This window comes from Onthophagus taurus, chromosome 5, assembly GCF_036711975.1.
Source record: "Onthophagus taurus isolate NC chromosome 5, IU_Otau_3.0, whole genome shotgun sequence".
Lineage (NCBI taxonomy): Eukaryota > Metazoa > Arthropoda > Insecta > Coleoptera > Scarabaeidae > Onthophagus > Onthophagus taurus.
In genome coordinates, this window is record NC_091970.1 from 2174144 (window position 1) to 2194866 (window position 20723).

Genomic DNA, 20723 nt, shown 5'->3' on the forward strand with positions numbered 1-20723 from the left:
TATAATAATAACCAAGATAATTTCATTTGCTGGTTTTACGATATTTTCAATTTTGGCCTCTAGGGGAAAAACAAAAGACGATAGCGTTTTGAGGTTTTCGACATTGGAACTTATTTAAAAAAAGAGATCAAGACATGTAAGCTACTTTTTTTCTAGTTCTTATAGTTTCCGAGATAGCCTATTCGGACATCGAATTTGAACCACCCCGTACTTCGTCAAAATCGTATTTATCTAAAAATTTATTAGTATTTTAACCTCAACTAATTAGCAGAGCCCGGACAGTTTAGGAAAAGTGCGCCCCTCCACACGAAACGAATTCCATGACAACGACATAAGTACGTTGTTGTCGCTTTTGACATCTTTTGATCACTAAGTTATTCTTCTAAATTGAATTTCGAAGAGCGATGAGCGTACCTTAGCGAAGAACTTGCTGTGCAACATTAATTAATGAATTAATAAAAATAATATAAAAATACGCACTGAATTAATCATTTTTGGTTTTATTAAATTTATAATTAATAATTTATTTCGTGACATAAGGTATGACGTATCCGACAGCTTCGCACGCTTCGATTGAATTTTTGAGACTGGAGTGGGAGCCGTTTTAGGATAACTTTCCTAAACTGTCCGGGCTCTGCTAATTAGTTACTGACAATGTTACTAAAAATCATGAAAACAACATAAATTTTATAAGGGTCCTAGATAATACCAACAGAAACCCTAAATAATTTACATTGACAAGTATTATAGAAAAAAAACGAACTATAAATTGGACGTTTAGAACTGTCATTTTTTATGGTTATTGTATCAAATTTGATATTTAACATCAACGGTTAATATTTGTTATTTTCCCACTACAAATTTGAATATTTAATGTTTTTATCGCGTTCATATTCATTTCGTCTGTTTGAATTTTTTCTTTTTTGATTTATTTCTTCTTGCAATACCAACCTAAATAATTTTCTTTTCGTATTAAAAATTTAATTTTAATCAAATATTTTATTTACGAATTTGTATAAAAGTGTGTATCTTTTGTATAAATTATTAATTAAATTGGCATTTTCGATGATTAATTCGTTAAAAAAATACAATTTAACGAAAAAAAAATAATTTGTACTTATTGCCATCTATTGACACAAACACTAACTTTATACTAAACATAACACCAGTAACAATTTCCAATTTACATTATTTTTATTAATTAGCAATATCATTTTAATAACAATTTTTTTTGTATTATAGATATTTTTCATTGTTAATTTATTAAAAGAATTAAGTTTAATGAAGAAAAAATTAACTTTAAAATTCCTTACCGCCATCTATTATCGCAAATTTTAACTTTACTTTTAACATTAACAATTTCTAAATTATATTGATTAGAAATACCATTTTAATAACAATATTTATATATATTAAAGGCTTAAAAACGTTTTAATATCGATTGGATCAAAACTCTTTGTTATTTCTATATAAACATATTTGACATTTAACCCATTTAACATAACCTCAAAAATTTAACTTCTTTTATACTTTAATGTAATTTTAATTACTTTTTATTATACTTCGATATGAAAGGAAGAGATGGTTCAGGTACAAAACTATTTTTATCTTCTACGAGTAAACAACTTTCATAATCAAAACTTAATTAATAATTTATTGGGTACTTAACACAACGGGATGTTGCATCCGATGTGCTTTTAAACAATCTATTGTACAAAATCGATTTCCCATATACTCAAAAGGTACTTTTCCCGACATATCCGAAGCGCATAGAAAACATCTTGTGATAACAATCCCCGATTGATTTATAATCCTTCTTTCGGCTGCTAAAGCTCTCTAAAAAAATGTTAAATTGTTTGCTAATAAAAGTATTTAATGAAACTTACCTTTTCTCGATCACTTAACTTCAAAAATCGATTTTTCTCATCTTGCTCTTGCTTTTGAATAAATTGTTCTTTCCTCTTCTCTTTTTCCTTGTCCTTTTTTGATTTTCTTTGTACTCGCTTTTTCTCCGCGATTTGTTCCGGTGTTAAAGTATTCGTTGGGATATTAGCCTATAAATCAGATTAATTAAATTAATTAATCAAAAACGTTATTTTTACCTTGTTGTAATTAAATTTATCCGGATTTTGAGCTGCATATTTTTTAAAAAATTCCCTAACATTTTTATCTTTAGTGCAGGTATATGGAGTCTCTTGTTTATCGTTTTTCGAGCATAAATTACAATTATTTTCTAATAAATAAATAATAATTTCTTCATGCAAGTATTTCGCCGCTAAATGAAGTAAACCATCTCCGGAGTCGGTACAAAAATCATCTAACTTTTTAATCGGATTTTCTTCAATTTCCTCTGTTAATAATCGTTTTAAAAGATCTAAATCGCCGTTTTTACATGATTCGAAGATTTCTTCTCTTCGTTTTACAGCTAATTTTTTTTCTTTTTGTTTCTTCGCTTTTTGTTTAATACGATTGGATTTTTTCTTTCTTTCTTCTGGTGTTAAACTATCATCGAAAGTTTTTAATTCCTCTCCAAAATTAACGATTAATTCTTCAACTTCAAGTTCTTCGCCACTTTCATTCGAAATTAATTCAATTTTGTTTGGGGAATTTCTTTTAGATTTAACCAAAGCATTTTTAACCTTATTTTCTTCAACGGTGACATCGCTAATTTGTGCCGGAAGATCTCTTTCAACGGTTTCTCTAGATTTCGCTCTATTTACGTTATTATTTCTTGTGCGACTTCTATTCCTTTTTGATTTTTCTGGTGAACCAGGAGATGTTAAAATTTGAGTTGCAATATCAACGGAATCGAATAGAGAAATTGTTGAAAGAAGACCGAAAACTCTTTTAACTTCAGTAAATGTTGCTCTTCTTGTTGAAAATGGCACGTTTCTTATTCTTGGGTCGTTTCTTTCTAATAAAGGAGTTTTTCCACCGAATAAAATTGATTTGTTATAAGGACCAGCCGCTCGGCAAATTATTAAACTTGATTTATCAATTTCCGGCTTCCAATTTTCTAAGATATCTTTAACATGCTAAAAAAATTCCAAATTTATTATTTATAATTTCAAAAAACGTCAATTTAATTTAATTTTTTAGGACTTTCTAAAGGTTTGATATTAAAAAACGTAAACAAATTCCTTTTTTCGTATGATTTAAGTATAAATTAATTAATTTTCGTAAAAAAAAACATGACATTTCATAAAATTGACATTTAATTGTTGTGAAGTTAGTTACAGTTGGTAACGTTGAATTTGTGTCACATTGACGTTTAACTTTATTCAAAAATTTATTTTTTAAATAAATTTATGGAATCAATTTCAACAGTAGTCGTGGACAAAGTATTCTACTCACATATAATGAGCCATTATTCACTCAGGTTAGTTGTAGGGAATAATAGCCCACATTATATGCTCATATAATAATATAGTATTTTTTTACTTGATTTAGAGCTGATTCATTATATCTCCTTAACGAAGCTCCAGCACTTTTCGGGTGGGATCCTTGATTATCCCGAGCACTTTGAGTCCCACCTTGCCCCGCACGAACCGTGTAACAATGAAAAGTTTTATGCAAAAAAGGTTCTTCATTTTTAAATATAGCCCCTGCAAAATGACCACCTCCCAACATAAATAGAGCCCATTGGGGGTTTACATGATATTCCAAAAGAGAATGTAGAGCGGAATCATTATTGATATCTTCTTTTTTATTACCCAGTAGGCATTTATACATCCCCAACACTTTTCCGGTCGATGTTTTTAGGAAAATTTTGCCTTGCGCACCAGCTAAAGTATCTAACGATTGCTCTTCTTCGCTATCAGAACCAGAAATACTCGAAACATCATCTAAATAAATCAAAATGTCAAATTTTTGAGGTTATGTTGAAATTCGACGTTTTGAGGTTATAATCTTGCGAATGTCGCCATGACAACGACATACGAATTATAACCTCAAAAATTTGACATTTATCACCTGTCCGATCTAAAAATTCCTCCTCAGTTATCGGAGCTTTCGAAAGCAAATTTAATTTCAAATTGTATCGGTGCCAATCTAATTTGTAATGTTCCCGCTGTTGCGTTGAATCTAAAAATGTTATCTTGCAGTAAGAACATGATAAAACAGTTTGATTCGAAGAATTTTGCAGCTTTTTTGTTTCCAATTCCTGTTCTAAAGCGATTTCGTCCTCTTTTTCAAGTTGAATTGTGTTCACACCATCTTTTATAAGATCATGGAAGGTGTCTGAGAAGACTTTATAGGACTCCATATCTGAAAAGATCATTTTTATTATTCCATTATGTTATTACAACTTTCAGGCTAATTTAATCGAAAGCAAAAAATCACTTTTTAATAGACTCTATGTTTTTATTAATATAAATACATTCCGATTTATAAAAAAATAACTATATCTACAAAAACTGTTAAATAACAATTAAAAAATTGTTATAAATAAATAAAACTATCAAAAATTTTTTTAAGTAACGTAAAATGTGGATAATATTTTATATCCAATTAAATTGTCTCCAATACATATAACAAGTAACGGTGATCCCAATTAAAAGCGCAAATGCGTAGTTTGAATGAAAAGTATGTCCAGAAGCTTTTCTAAAAAATACATTTTTTTAATGATTTAATTAATTAATTAATTTTCAGACCCCAACCTGTATTTGGATGGTGAAAAAGGACTTGGAGGTTGTACACCCGGAACATCAGAATCCAAAAATACAATAATCCCAGTGAAATATGTAGTAAGTAACCCGCAAAGTATCGGCAACCAAATCGAGCTGTATTTAATACTTTCCCTCCAAAAATATCGTATCATAGCTTCACCATTTTCAGTCACATTTTCCGTTTTCAATTCGGTTGTGTAAAAAAACTCCTTTAAGTGGTCCCCTAAAAACAAATGTTGCGCAATATTATATTTGATTACGAAAAATTTTATTAAAATTATTTCAATACTTACGGTGCAAATGACAAACTTTAGCACCCACAATTATTACGGATACAATTAATCCGAACACAGCGAGCTTCCGTTCGCTTAAAAAAAACCTTTTTTGAGGAAATTCACTGGTTGCGTGCATGTTTCTACGCGGAGTCACGACATTTAACGAATTTTTCGACATTATTTCGCCCGTTTTTTTTAATTTTAAATTGTCACTAATAATTTTGAAGCTTTTTAACGAAATCTTACCTTTGCCAAAAACTAACCTCTTCCGATGTTGACAGCTCAATTGACGTTTCTAAAATAGAGTGATACAGCGACATCTTGCAGCTTTTTATATAATCAATTTTTTTATCTCAATTTAACGCCATCTGTGAATTAATTTTTAAAATACAAAATAGGTTATGTTTTGAATGGAATATTTTTAATTATCACATAAAAAGAGATTATCATTGGTTTTCTTATCTGAAATAGTAAGTATAAGTCCTAATTTGAAGAAATAACTGTTTAGTTATAAAATAATGTCAAACTCTGAACACCCAAGGAATTTAATTCCGGAATTGTGCAGGCAATTCTACGATTTGGGTTGGGTAACAGGAACCGGGGGTGGAATTAGTATCAAATATGATGATAAAATATATATCGCACCTTCAGGGGTGCAAAAAGAACGGATAAAACCTGACGATTTATTCGTACAAACCATTGATGGGGTCGATTTAGAGTTACCACCCCCGGAGAAGAAGTTAAAAAAAAGCCAATGCACCCCATTATTTATGTGCGCTTACACTCAAAGACACGCAGGGGCAGTTATTCACACCCATTCAAAAGCTGCGGTTATGGTAACTTTATTATATCCGGGTAAAACGTTCACATGTACCCATTTAGAGATGATTAAAGGGATAAAAGATCAAAAATTGGGGCGCAATATTCGCTACGACGAACAACTGGTGGTACCAATTATAGAAAATACTCCTTTTGAAGAAGATTTAAGGGATCGAATGGCTGAAGTGATTCAAGAATACCCAGGAACTTGTGCTGTTTTAGTTCGAAGGCACGGAGTTTACGTTTGGGGCGATTCCTGGCAACAAGCTAAAACTATGTGCGAGTGCTACGATTACCTATTTGATGTTGTGGTCCAGATGAAATTGCACGGATTAGATCCGAATGCAAAGCCTTAAAATTTCAAACATCTAAATAAATCAAAACGTCAAATTTTTGAGGTTATGTTGAAGTTCGACGTTTTGAGGTTAAATTTTGTGACTGTCGTCATGACAACAACATACATACACTAATGGGATTATAACCTCAAAAATTTCAAAGCAAAAATAATTTTTAAATTTTACTAAAAAGTAACCTTAACAAGTATTACATGATGAATTATGTACACAAAACAACAAAAAAGAAATGAAATTAATGAAGAAAAATAGATATCCCGTAACAAGAAGCTTTGGTTTCTTGGAATTTTTCATGTTATCTAGACTAAAAGGTGCCCAAGTGCGAGGTTTTTTCGTAAAAGAGCATATAAGCGGTGCATTGTAGTACTTCATCCATTGATACTTCACGGATTTCAACATCTGACGTATAATACCACCTAAAAAAATTTTTTTAAGGAAAAAAAAATAATAATTAAATAAAAAATTACTTAGTGTTTTGATGCCCCCTTCGATAAGTTATAAAATGTCCTGAATGTGCATTTCCTGTATGAACCACAACAGCCGCCAATTGATAAACATTTCTCCAAGCGTTATCACTCAAAGAACCCGCATTCCACGATGTTGGCATGCTATTCGATAACGGACTCCCCCCTTCACTTGTGCTCATAAAAAACTAAAACCAAAAATTTTTTTAGGTTAGCTCAACTTTTTAATACAATTATTACCGTCCCGGTTAGTTTTCTTTGATATTGAGCTTGCAAAAACGTGTAACTCGCCAAAGACAACCTCATTGGGAATTGTACATAATCCTGCCTCTTCGACATTCCATTTGGCGACCAAGTATTCCTCGATATATGAATACACAAACAAATCGGTAACTTCCCAAAATTCAAGATTTTAATTTGTTTCGAAAAAATTGGAGGGGACGCATCGTTCGGATCACGATCTTTATTACAACCATCACATAAAACATCAGGTACAATCTCGGGTGTAACAAAATTCGTCAACAATTGATGCAATTTGTGCCTTCCGTAACCTAAATCGCCCATCCCCGACGGTAGCGCCAAAGACAAACTTTCAAATTTGTCATAGCGAACGCTCGATTTATACCCACACTGCGTACATCGCAATTGACTCGTTAAAGTCCCCGTAAATGGGTGTGTAACGGGTTGCGGAGGCGGAGCCGTCACTAAAAGAGATCGACACGATCTCGAAATCCAGCGATATCGCCGCGCGGACCCAAAACTAAGACTTAAAGGCCTTGACAAATCGTTTAACGACATCACACTTCCCGTTGGATCAAAATCAATATCATTATCGTGGCGTTCATCTTGAGATTGATCATCGAACGTGTTATTTACCAAATTTAAACCTAACGCATCCGAAAGACAACCGGTATTCCGAGTCGATTTTTGCATCTCTTCTTCAAGCGTTGTCAAAATAACGTTTAAAAGTTCGTGGGCATCTTGTTCTCCAGCCGGGATTACCCAACCCAATCGTTTCAAAGCACTTATAACTGCAGCTGGGGCGTAAGTATCTTGTATTGATCTATTCGTACCATTTACAACTATTTTAAAATAAAATTATTAAAGGAAATCAATTTAATAAAAAAATCCCACCTGATAAAACCGTAGCCAAAGTTGACCTCAAACTCGTGTCTTTAATCGAAGTATCCTTCTCTAAAAACACCACAAATTGAGGGCAAGCGGCCAAAGCGTGTAAAATAGCGTTTAAAAAACACGTTTTTCCTAAATTAACGAGCCCGGCTAACCTCCCTCGACCGCCGGCGCTTGTTGAGGGGCCCCAAAAAACGAAAGCGCCGACAACGGCTGCGGCCGTTAATCCGGCCGCCACTAATAACCTCTCTGATTCCATCGACACGTTAAATTCGTAAAAATTCGATTTAAATGCCGCATTACTAAATATTTTGGAATGTTTAATTTCAAACTGTCATTGTCAATCTTGTCACTTTTGACGTATCGATTTTATTTAGGTTGGTAATAACAAAATGGTCACCAAATTAATAAAAAAATAAAGATAGGGAAAATAAAATCATTTTTATGTGTATCTTTATTAAATTTGGAGAAATTCAAGAATTCAAAATCAAAATTCGATGTTAACCATGCATTTTCTTATTAATCAGGTCAACACCTAACCTACAAATTGTTTATTTATAGTCACATAACGTATATTTTCGGATGAAACACCCTTGTTTTTCTTAGGGTTTTCTCTTAGGTACCTATCGTTGGATAAACTGTGTATCAATAGACTCTGTATTAATACTAGAACTAACACTAGACCGAAAACTAGAAACAATGGGATGCATATGTTTTTGTTTGCATATCTTGATAGAGCATAAATCCTTCTACGTAATGAACATATCAAATCATATGATTGTATAAGAAAAAAGTGTTTTCTGAAAATCACAATCAAAATAGGCGCCGAAATAACGCCGTTGACAAGTTTAAATATCAAAAAATTGACAGTTTAAACAAATATGGCGCAATTAAAGCGAACAACAAAGAATTCAAATATTAATAACGTATGGGTATGGTGATAAAAAACGCACTCAAAGTGAAGTTTTTACACTGATCAATAATATTTACCGGGATATACAGATAACATAATCCACAATATCCAAAGTATTAAAAAAATTCTTTAACACCGGAAGTGCTAAAAACCTTCCAAAAAGTGGACAGCTACCAATGAGGAAACTACATTAAATGTATGTCACCGTACCCATACATTATTATTTATTCATAGTTGTTGAAACTGTCATTTTTTTGACATTTAAAGCTGTCAACCTCGTTATTTCGGCGTCTACTTTGATTGTAAATTGCATAAATGCATTTTTTCTTATACAACCATATGATTTGATATCCTCATCATAATATTTATCCTCTATCAAAGTATGCAAAAAAAAATATGCATCTCATATAAAATAACAATGTTGGTTGCCATAGCAACGAAACAAAAAAAACAATACAAACAAGCAAACATCGCCAAAAAATGCGTCACAATTAATAAAGAAAGTTGTATTTGAAACATTTTTCTTTAAAACCACAAATGGCGAAGTTATTGTCTATATTCCAGACATTTGACACACATGTATATGGTTAGCACGGTTGATGACGTCACGTCGAAACTTTAAAGTGATTTTTCGCTGTTTTACACTTTTTTGTAATTCGCGACGGTAATGAAAGCTATAACAGTACTCAAACGGGTGCTGTAATGAGACTCCTTACAGCATCCGATGCTGTAATGAGATTTTAGTAACATTTTATGGAACCAGTTCAAGTTGGTGACATTGGGTCATTAATTTTTCTAGTTGTCAATGTGACAATGTTTGTCTATGGATGTTTAAACACGTTCTTAGCATCGAATACAAGGTCCAAAATGATGAGGACATTGAACTCTGAGCAATTTCTCTTATTTTGGGAGGTGTACAGGGTGGTTCAAATTCGATGTCCGAATAGGCTCTCTCGGAAACTATAAGAGTTAGAAAAAAAGTAGCTTACATGTCATGATCTCGTTTTTCGAGAAACTGCTAATGCCGAAAACCTCATAGCGCTATCGTCTTTTGTTTTTCCGCTAGAGGCTAAAATTGAAAATATCATAAAACCAATAAGTGCAATTATCTTGGTTATTATTATAGGTGGAGTATTATAACTACGACATTATATGGACACTTTTTTACAGAGAATTTCATGACATAGTCAAAAAAAATTTTTCGGTTTTAGATTTTGAGATATCATGAGAGTTTTCGTTTTTTTAAATGGAAACAACCACTGATTATTCGCTTATTAAATTAGTTATTTTTTTCCGATTACAAAAATATAGGGTTCGACAGGTCTATTTCTTATTGTTTTAGAATAAAGCTAAAAATAAACTTTTTTTATAAAATTTCCATCTAGTGTCGTCGAGGAAATTAAATTTACAGTTTCCTGTAAGTTACGGGGCGGTAGGTAAAATCTAAAAAGTCAACAATTAAATACAAAGATAACTTCTAGTATTTAAAAACAAATCATTTTTTAATATGTAACATTCTAACATGTGAAACTTTTCAAAATTTTCGTAATTGTTCTTAAAAACAGGATTTTTAAAGTGACACTTCAGAAAATTTTTGAATACAAACAAATGTTGCTATGTTTATTTGAATTAAAAAAAAGAACATGAGCGCCATCTATCGGTAATTTATTAAGTAATTTAAAAATAATATTAAATCGTAATAAAAAATGTGAAATAATACAATCTATTCCAACTTTTGTGTAAAACATATATAAATTAAACAGTTCAACAAATGTATTTGTTTCAAATATCAGAAATATGTTTTTTTAATTTTTAGTTATAGAACCGTAATTTACAGGAAACTGTAAATTTAATTTCTTCGACGACATTAAAAAAAAAGTTTATTTTTAGTTTTATTCTAAAACAATAAGAAATAGACCTGTCAAACCCTATATTTTTGTAATCAGAAAAAAATAGCGAATTTATTAAGCGAATAATCAGTGGTTGTTTCCATTTAAAAAAACGAAAATTGTTATAATATCTCAAAATCTAAAACCGTCAAAATTTTTTTGACTACGTCATCAAATTCTCTGTAAAAAAGTGTCCTTATAATGTCTTAGTTATAATACTCCATCTATAATAATAACCAAGCTAATTACATTTGCGGGTTTTACGACATTTTCAATTTAGGCCTCTAGCGGAAAAACAAAAGACGATAGCGCTATGAGGTTTTCGGCATTAGCAGTTTCTCGAAAAACGAGATCATGACATGTCAGCTACTTTTCTTCTAACTCTTATAGTTTTCGAGTTAGTCTATTCGGACATCGAATTTGAACCATCCTGTACATGAAACATTTTTGTCAGGTGAATACATTTTGTGTTTTGACAGTTTCTAATTGTCAATTCAAATTTCTATTTTCAAGTGTTACGGTATTACCAACTGATACATACCTATTTCCCTACATTGTCAAAATTAATTTAATTTTTGAGAAAAAAAAAGGATAAAAACACTCGTTTTTCAATTTGAATTAGTGCAATTCAAACGTGTCTTACGAAACTTGTTTTTTAACACTTTTTTTTTTATTTGTAACGGCTTACTTGATTGATTAATTTCCCGTCGATTAAAAACCAATTGTCGATTTTGAAGGGACATGATGATTCTTGAATTATACCTTAAATCGTTTTACTACAAATGTATCATTTATTGAAATTAATTTTTAACCACAATTAAATTATTTACAAAAAAGTAAATGCTTGAAACAAGAAATCTGATTATTGATTTAAAATTAATTCGATTAAAAAAATTAATAATAAAAAAACTACGAATTAGTCGCAGCTTTAATAATAGCAGTGATTAAATCGGGATCTTCTTGTTGTTTTCCCACCCACCACATACAAAGGGCGTTTTCGTAGTTTTGGGCCGTTCTCGTATGGTGTAAAGGATCTTGAGCGTGATGTTGTCCGGAAGACGTGGCCAAAATCGGTCTGTACGGATGTAAACTGACTCCGTTACAACAATCGTTATGAAGAGGTAACTAAAAAAAAATTAATCAATTAAATTAAACTTTAATTTTTGATTTATTTTACTTGTATGTGGGTAGTTGGTGATGTAGATTCTTGAACGTTCCAAACTTGAACTTTTCCGTCAGTGCCTCCGCTCACCAACCAATTTCCACATTGCGAAACATCGATTGTAATCTTCTGGTTGGTGTTTGATTCCCTTGAGAGACAGAATAACGGTCGACCTGGTACCTGGAAAAACAGTTACGTAAGCGGTTTTCACGGCCAATGGAAATTGAAGGAGCTTTTCCTTTGTAATTGTTTGTAGATTTTTATTGTTCTTACTCGTAGATCCCAGCAGATAACTTCCTTGTCCTTTCGTGCTCCGCTGTACAACCGAGTCCCATCCATCGAAAAGGCTAGCGTTGTTATACCCCCTTTATGACCTGATAATTTACAAAGGTGACGAAACGTTCCATCGGATTGTGACACCAACTCTATCGTATTTTTCCATGTACCTAAAAATTCATTTCCATTATTATTTTATATTAAATACTAACATTTTCCCAGTCATAAACTTAAAACATTAATAATTCCGTAATCAATACGAATAATTGTTATTAAACACTATAGGTATACAACGCGGCGCGGTGGATTTTTGATAGAGAAAGAAATTTATTACATTAATGGTCTGTTTTACTTATAATTAAATTGTGTAATGGATTGAGAATATTATTATAATTACTTGCTACCGCGTTCTAGACCGCTTCCAACCCTTGTTCATTTAAGTGAATGCCATCGCTGTGTAGAAATTTGTATTAAATACATAAGAAAAGAATTACCCTTCCATCATGTTTCTGTTAACAATTGCTTTAATGTCGGTACAATTGATTTGCTTTTCAGCACAAAACCGTCGAATGTAATGATTGATTTCCTATAAAGGCATGGAGAGTATTTATTTATAGCATATGACATAGAAATTATAAAGCCGCGTTGACATGGGTTGTGAATGAACAAGTAGGTATTTGCTTCAGTCGCGAATATGCAGTGCTTGGTGGCAGAAGCATGTCAAGTTTTGTGTGGTGTGATAGCAGACAGGATTTCACAAAATTTGGCAAGCAAAAGAAAGAAACAAGACAAGGAAATGGATTCTACAAAGAAGTCATGCTAGTTTAATGAAAGACATCTCCAAGTACCCTGAAGATTTTAAAAATTTGCTTAGAATGTCGGAACACCATTTTAATTATTAATTGGAACTCGTTAGCCCCAAAATTCAAAGAAAATCCACTAATATGAGAGAAGCCAAATTGAAACTGCAAATAACACTTCAATATTTAGCTACTGGAGACTCTTTTAAAAGTTTAGAATATTTATTTAGAGTACCCAAATCATCGATAAGTAAATTTATAGAAGAAGTTTTAGATGCAGTGTGTATATAATATCTTACGTTCACAAACTCGAAGTTTTTGCAGGGAGGAATTGTGCAAATTTGTATTCCTTTAGGATTTAAGAAAAGAAGGAAGCGGAAGAGGTGAGAATATTGGGACTTCAGTTGGGATGCGGCATCTTCACTGGTTTTAACAAGAGATAACCAGAACAACTGATCTCTGCAATAGCTGAGGAACTTTTATATATTATTAAGTTCTTACCTGTGTTACAGTAATATCCATGGCTATGATTGGTCAAAGCTTACTTACAATGCACTAACTCGTAAGCTACGTACCTGCTTAAGTTACCTTTTTACCGAAAAGAAGTTAAAAAGGAATTCCCTGTACATTTATTAACATCAAAAATAAGTTTCTGAATATCACTATTTCTTTATTAACTTCGACCGCGCTCCTAAATGATGACGTCGTTGCCTTGGCAAAATATTAATATGTACCAACACTTATACACAATATATTATATACACAAAAATATTAACGAAAATATCGAAGCAGATTGATTCTAAAAAGAACCGATAAAATATCCATAAAGCGCGAACTACAGCAAAATATATCAACTAGTGATCTCCGTCCCCAATAGAATAGTTTAAGCACACTTATAAGTTTACTCCTCACCTTTCTCGCAAAGTCTAAAAAATGTGTATGACGCTCAAAAACAACCACGAATAAGTCGGCAACTATTTTCCTGGAATGCACTTATAATACAAAAAATATGGACATATTTTGGACTAAAAGCCCATAAAACTACAAAATGTCTTACCGGCGAGACGATAGCAACAAACTTTTTCCTCTATATTTCCACCTACTTCTAGGGCCCATATCTTCGTTATCTAGAAAGATAGTTTTCGTCCGCCGATATGTTGATAAGAAGAGCAAGAAAAAATAAGAAACGTCCCGCTGCATTCAAATTACCTCAAAATTATCAAACCTCACGGCCTTGTGCAGCCGTTGCCAGATGGAAATTCAACAAATTGTTTACATATTCGGAAAGAGCTGACCCTGGACTATCTTATTTCGAGTTTTCGTCCGGCCAACTTTACCAACCTTTGCATTTTAAGTTATTTAGTTTATCAATTTAAAAAACCCGTATGCAAATGCGTAAGCGAAGTCACACATCGTTGGAAAGAGCAGGAAATTTCCCATAAGCTGAATATAGTTGTAGAGTTTTCTCCCTGTCAAATAGGAAAGTTATTAGGTTTGTTCGAGCAGAGAATTAGGTATTAGTTTGTGATTAATTGCGAACTAGTACGTTATTTGTCACTGCTCGAACAGTAAAAATATGAAAACATTGTATTAAACATTGTATATAGCCATTGTATTACTTCGTCTGATAGGTTGCTTATAAAATACACTGTTCGCTGGATTACAGTTTGTAGGGAACTTATACTAATATTAAATCTATCAGCTACATCTCGGAAAGAAGCCGTCTGATGACCAGCAAACCACAGAAATATTAATATATGTTGTTTTTCTATTAATTTTCCATTTCCTCCGGCTTGATAATTATAATACTGGTTGGCTTTAAATCGATTTGCTAGATCTTCAGCAACTACTCTACTCAAACGAAAATGTTCCATAAATTCTGAGTCGCTATACTGTTGTACTGTTATTTCGAAGTACTCTTCATTTTTTGGCCTTATTCGTACTGGTGTATCAAGTAATTCACCTTCTAGGTCAACATCACTTGTCTCAAAATTTACTAAAGGCACATCTTCACTTGATGTGCCTTTAGTGACATGATTATTTATACTCTGATTTATACTAGGTACTTAAGAACGTGTTAACAACAATTACAGATTAATAAAGCGGATATTGTGTTTACAAATATAAATCGATTGTGTCGCCCTCTCGACGTGCTACGTTTATTACCAACAAACTCGCAAAGTATCCACTGCGCATGACAGTACACAATCCGTCAACAATTTTTCGAAAGTCAGCAAATTGTAAAAACTATACCCAACCAGTACCCAACTAACCCTAAATTCTGATCGAACACACGACTGGTAGTCGAAAAAGTCAGAATTCGGGATTTATTTACTGCTCGAACACCGTTACCATACTGCGCATGCGTCTCCCAATTTGCAGATTGGTTTTGCCGCTGCTCGAACAAACCTATTAGTGCAAGAAATATTTGCGTGTTTTCATCGGTAGGGGCTTTTTCAGGTGCGTTTTTCTTACAGACGCTGATAGATATTGGCGGACGAAAACTCGGAATAAGATAGTCCAAGGTCAGCTCTTTCCGAATATGTAAGCCATTTATTAAATTTCCATCTGGTAACGGCTGCACAAGGCCGTGAAGTTTGGTAATTCTGAGGTAAATTGAATGCAGCGCGACGTTTCTTATTTTTTCTTGCTCTTATTATCAACATGATGCACCTAGAATTTTTCTAGTCATCACGGTTTTTGAGTTATAAAGAGTTAAGTATTTTGAAAGTTGAGTATTCAGTATTTGAGTTGTGTTTATAACTCAAAAACCGTGATGACTAGAAAAATTCTACGTGCACCATTGGATTCCACGTGAAAAAATCTATTAGAACCCGTTTTTACTTATTTACTAAATTTCCGGATAGCCGAGATACAGGAGGCGTAAATTTCAAACACTCCCTGTATATCAAAAACGAAGAGGGCTATGAAAATTTGGTTTGCGCCATTGTAAGTTTCACAAAAAAGTAGCTCAGGTTCGCGAAAGCCGCAATTTTATATCTTTCATAATAATGGAGATAACCTGCAAACCCATCGAAATTTGGACACCCTGTACAATTTAATAACAAAATTTTTTCTCTGAAGCCGTTAAAGGTTAGTAATAGATAAAAGCCGATTCCAGAACCTCCTCTCAGAACTTCAGGTCAAGGCCAAGGTCACGTTGAGTGACCATGACCTTGTCCTGAGGTTCTGGGAGGAAGTTCCAGAATCGGCTATTGCAAAGGGGGTCGTTGACCAGTAACCTTGACCTGAGTGACCATGACCTTGTCCTGAGGTTCTGGGAGGAGGTTCCAGAATCGGCTATTGCAAAGGGGGTCGTTGACCAGTAACCTTGACCTAAACATCAAGTCGAGTGATGGCTCTTCTTGGGTGCTCCCGGCGGAGTGGAGCATGACCGGGTTGGATTTACTTTGAGCTCACCTCAGGTCAAGATCACGTTGAGTGACCATGACATTGATCAGTAACCTTGACCTGAACAATGACCTTTACTTTGACCTCAACGGAGAACTTAAAGTCAACCTTAATTGGGACCGTGACGTCCCCACCTAAAATGATGTGCATAAATAGCAAGTGAGGTTCATAAAAGATTAGTTTCATTGCAATCATCCGACGTAGTGGTGACATAACAACACAGAACAAGTAAGTCCATAAACACTTGTCTTACAGCAGAAGTATTAATGTTATATATACTTAGTGGGTTCCAGACAACAATATACAAAAGCACCGAAGAGTGTGTCAAAGAGGTGTCCAAAAAAGCGAGCATAAGTCCGAAGCTGATAAAACCCTCGTTGACACCCGTGGCATCTGAAGAGGTGTTAAAACAAGAAAAGTTTAATACAGTTATAGAGTGTGGTAACAATATGCAAGCGGTCGCTGATGGAAAAGATTCGTTTGCAGACTTAAGCCCTTTTATTATGACGCAAAGTGTTAACGGTAATAATGAAGTAGTTTCGAGAATAGATAACATGGAGAGCTTAACCAACATGTCGGACAGTACAGTAAGAGCAAGTAGAGGTCCTCTATTTTCGGAAACAGTGTATGCACTAAATAAGAGCCGCACGAAATGTGTGGCAATAGGATTAAGTGCCGACTTACATTTTGAACCAGTGGTAAGGTTAATGGGAAAAGGTCAATGTTTAACATTAACGGAAAACGATTGGCACAACATTATTATGTATAAGTCACCAATCACAAACAGTTTTGCTAATCAGTCTCCGTCGCAGATAGTGTTGTGTGGTGTCAGTATATCGTGCGATTGGATGGAAAACGCAAGATTTTAAAGTTGGAGAGGGGTGGAGAATATGTATATATTGCATATAAATCGTTGCATGAGCTTTGGAACGTAGCAGATTTAGTAGCAACTCGACTGAAATTATTGAGAACTGTGAATTACAAAGCATATTATGATAGTGTTATAAACGCGTTAGCTGCAATGGATGGAGATGTGAAACGTAATATGTTAACGATGCTCAATGAATCGTGTTCTGAACAAATATGTATAAGTAAGGAAGTGATGTTGTACAATTTCGATAAAATCTTGTTGGATAGATTTGTTTAAATTATTTCACAATCAATAAAGACATGGGTAAGGTGCGGATTGATGAGAGTAAAAATGAGATGCATAGAATATATGCATGGACTTATGCGTATAGACAATCACGAAAGTGTAATTGGGAGGAAATGTATTCAGATCGTCTTAGATTTAACCCTTTGTGTCCCGACGGTACTTTAAAGTACCGGTAATTTTAAACACTCATTTTAAACTGTAGTTATCTATTCGGCGCATTTAGAGCTGTCTGTACTTTCTACTATACAAGTGTATACAAGAAATAATCTGTATAAAAAACATCGCAAACCGCACTGTAGGATTTTTGGGTACACTTTAAACTTATTCATCCAGATGTGAGGTTAGAAGTTTAGTGAAAAGTGGTGTTGTTGAATTTTGTTGTTTAAGAAGGTATTTCTTTGATAAATGGTTATTAGGTGTGATTATTACAGATCATTTTAAAAAGAAAACATTGAGCTTAAATTTAAAATAAGTCTCATTCCTTAATTTCAATAAACATGGTTTCTAAGAATTTTTAAATTAGCATCTTTTTTGACTCTTTTAAATGTAAGTGTTGTTTCAACATTTTTTTTCTTAATATTTTTCCAATCCAACCCAACAATTATTATACATCATTTTAAAGAGAAAGCTTTGAGCTTTAATTTAAAATAAGTTTCATTCCTTAATTTCAATAAATACGGCTTACAGGAATTTTTAAATTAGCATCTTTTTAACATTTTTAGGTTATTCGAAAATGTAAGTTTTGTTTAAAAATTTTTTTTCTCTATATTTTTCCAATCCAACCCAACAATTATTATACATCATTTTCAAGAGAAAGCTTTGAGCTTTAATTTAAAATAAGTTTCATTCCTTAATTTCAATAAATACGGCTTACAGGAATTTTTAAATTAGCATCTTTTTAACATTTTTAAGTTATTCGAAAATGTATGTTTTGTTTGAAAATTTTTTTTCTCTATTTTTTTCCAATCCAACCCAACAATTATTATACATTATTTTCAAGAGAAAGCTTTGAGCTTTAATTTAGAATAAGTCTCATTCTTCAATTTCAATAAATCCGGCTTCCAGGAATTTTTAAATTAGCATCTTTTTTGACACTTTTAGGTTATACGAAAATGTTAGTTTTAACTCAATACTCGTTTTCTCAATATTTTTTTAATTCAACCCATCGATTGTTATACATCGATTTAAACAGAAAGCTTCAAGCTTGAATTTAAAATAAGTTTTATTTCTTAATTTCAATAAACACGGTTTCCAGGAATTTTTGAATTAGCATCTTTTTTGACATTTAGACTATGCGAAAATAGGGAGATTGCATATTTTGCTAAAATTTTATTCCAAAGGCCTTTACTGAGTGTATTTTGATAGTGTTTTAATTCTGTCTGATTCTGTCACAAAGTTTTAAAATGTTTGACTTCTTGGGACACAAAGGGTTAAGAATAGAATAAGTTATGTAAATGATATGTTACACCTGTACTTAAGCAGCGAATTTAGAAATAAGAGGTATTGTGAATACATTAATCAATAAGCTTCTGATAGAACTACATTTGCCAGGTTATAATTATTGCGATCCGGGAACCAAATTGGTAAAGAGATTAGTTCGTGGAGATCAGGGAGTGAATAAATTAGACGACGCCTGTAAAAAGCATGATATTGCCTACGCAGCGACAAAGCCCCAAATGGGGGTGGTTAGCTGTTCTTGAGGGTAAGAGTGACCTCTGTGTGAAATTTGGTTACCCAAATCGTATTGGTTACAGAATTATTAATGTTTTTTTAAGTTTATGACTAGGATTTATGGATAACTTCACACCAGTGAAGATTTTTTACCTATTGCAACAACTCCAGGTTGTGCTTGACTGACGATAATGCACGAAGCTGGATGATTGGTGCTGTACTCGACGTAATCCCTACCAGGACGTGCTGTACTAAAAATTTTAACATTCTTCTTGTAACCACAAAATATATTTTGACCGTCTGCTGAGAACGTTACGCTAATCGCTGCCTCCAGCTGATCCACATTATTGAAACCCCTATAGCTACACCTTAGCTCTCCACTAAACGCGTCCCACAAATGAATCGGACCCTCATGACCACTAGATAACCAACTATACAAAAAAATTTTAAAAATTTATTAATAAAATCTTATAAAAACATTTTACCAGCATGTGGCAGGGTTTCCACTATTCATTCCTGGGTACCAACAATAATCGTAAATTAATCCACTTTCTGGGACGCTAACTGCAGGTACCAAAGGTTGTATCGGACGACTAGTAAGTAAAGTATCCCCGCTATAAAGATCTGTGGGGAGCTCCATAACGTGCATACCAGCACCTCGAACGACCGTTAATAAGCAAGTTCCATCTGGGGACCATTTGCAACCCCTCAAATAGTATTGGTCGTCGTAATTGGGCCATTGCGATCGCGCTAATTCGATGCTGGACGATTCGAAATTATACGAAGGATACGCGACGTATGTGCTTTGAACGACAGCTGCATTCATCTCGGCCGCCATCAGTTTGCGTTTTACACTTACCCCTTTTTAATTTCTTACCTAATTCCGGCGATTTAATCAGTTTTAAATTGATTTTGAATAATTAGGAGTGGTTAAATTGCGATTTTTTTTGTGTGATTTTTGACGGTTAACGGCTAACGTAGCAATAGATGTGAAGTTGGTTTCGATAAGTATTTTTATTACCAACCAAAATCAAAAGAAAAATAAAACTACATTATTTATTAATTAATTATAATTTTATTAGAATTATTATTTTTATGTATTTATGTTTAACTAACTTTGAGTGACTTTGAGCTTAGTTTCAATTTTTTTTATAATCAGATCCTTCATTGAATCTTCATTTTTGACATTTCTGTCAAACATGAATTTAAATGCAAACTTTAACTTTTCAATACAGATTTCACATCTATCAGATATACCATGTTTAACTGTAATTTTCACGTTTCAATATTAATTAACTTACAAAATTCATTTTCTTTAATTACCGTCAAATATGACGTTTTTAAAAATAAATACAAAGAAACTAAAAAAAATTTAGGTTGGTATTGCTTATAGATTTAAGGTTGGCAGTGACAACCGAATTGTTTAAAAAGACGTAATTGTTAATACTTAGCAAAGTGTTTATAAATCTACGTTTAAATTGTTAATATAATTGAAATGTGCAACAAAACGCATCATTTTTGCAAAATAGTAGCAGCGGAATTATCAGGTATTGTAAAATTCATTTTTAATTCAAACTTTAACTTTTCAATACAGATTTCACATCTATCAGATACCATGTTTAACTGTAATTTTCACGTTTCAATATTAATTAACTTACAAAATTCATTTTCTTTAATTTCCGTCCAATATGACGTTTTTTAAAATAAATACAAAGGAACTAAAAAAAATTAGGTTG

The 20723-nt window shown here is 32.8% G+C and overlaps 5 protein-coding genes across 5 annotated transcripts; 1 reads left to right on the top strand and 4 right to left on the bottom strand.

Annotated features, from left to right (window-relative positions):
• Nucleotides 1-1634: 1634 nt before the first annotated feature.
• LOC111418278 (tRNA endonuclease ANKZF1-like) lies at nucleotides 1635-5282 on the bottom strand. The gene is made up of 6 exons (XM_023050785.2): nucleotides 5189-5282; nucleotides 3973-4266; nucleotides 3442-3845; nucleotides 2103-3035; nucleotides 1887-2054; nucleotides 1635-1836 (listed from the first exon to the last, which is right to left on the bottom strand). The coding sequence occupies exons 2-6, from the start codon at nucleotides 4262-4264 to the stop codon at nucleotides 1654-1656; spliced, it is 1980 nt and encodes a 659-aa protein (XP_022906553.2). The 5' UTR covers nucleotides 4265-4266; nucleotides 5189-5282; the 3' UTR covers nucleotides 1635-1653.
• LOC111418281 (ADP-ribosylation factor-like protein 6-interacting protein 6) lies at nucleotides 4338-5120 on the bottom strand. The gene is made up of 3 exons (XM_023050789.2): nucleotides 4961-5120; nucleotides 4659-4890; nucleotides 4338-4602 (listed from the first exon to the last, which is right to left on the bottom strand). Exons 1-3 carry the CDS (start codon nucleotides 5118-5120, stop codon nucleotides 4500-4502), a joined length of 495 nt encoding a protein of 164 aa, XP_022906557.2. The 3' UTR covers nucleotides 4338-4499.
• Nucleotides 5184-6580, top strand: LOC111418280 (methylthioribulose-1-phosphate dehydratase). The gene has a single exon (XM_023050788.2). It carries the CDS (start codon nucleotides 5461-5463, stop codon nucleotides 6115-6117), a length of 657 nt encoding a protein of 218 aa, XP_022906556.2. The 5' UTR covers nucleotides 5184-5460; the 3' UTR covers nucleotides 6118-6580.
• LOC111418279 (ubiquitin specific protease 30) lies at nucleotides 6266-8075 on the bottom strand. The gene is made up of 4 exons (XM_023050787.2): nucleotides 7713-8075; nucleotides 6819-7660; nucleotides 6582-6766; nucleotides 6266-6530 (listed from the first exon to the last, which is right to left on the bottom strand). The coding sequence occupies exons 1-4, from the start codon at nucleotides 7966-7968 to the stop codon at nucleotides 6419-6421; spliced, it is 1395 nt and encodes a 464-aa protein (XP_022906555.1). The 5' UTR covers nucleotides 7969-8075; the 3' UTR covers nucleotides 6266-6418.
• A 3204-nt stretch (nucleotides 8076-11279) lies between these two features.
• LOC111418275 (WD repeat domain 79) lies at nucleotides 11280-19993 on the bottom strand. Its single transcript, XM_023050781.2, has 5 exons — nucleotides 19473-19993; nucleotides 19141-19418; nucleotides 11947-12119; nucleotides 11689-11853; nucleotides 11280-11636 (listed from the first exon to the last, which is right to left on the bottom strand). Exons 1-5 carry the CDS (start codon nucleotides 19823-19825, stop codon nucleotides 11421-11423), a joined length of 1185 nt encoding a protein of 394 aa, XP_022906549.1. The 5' UTR covers nucleotides 19826-19993; the 3' UTR covers nucleotides 11280-11420.
• Between the last annotated feature and the right edge of the window lie 730 nt (nucleotides 19994-20723).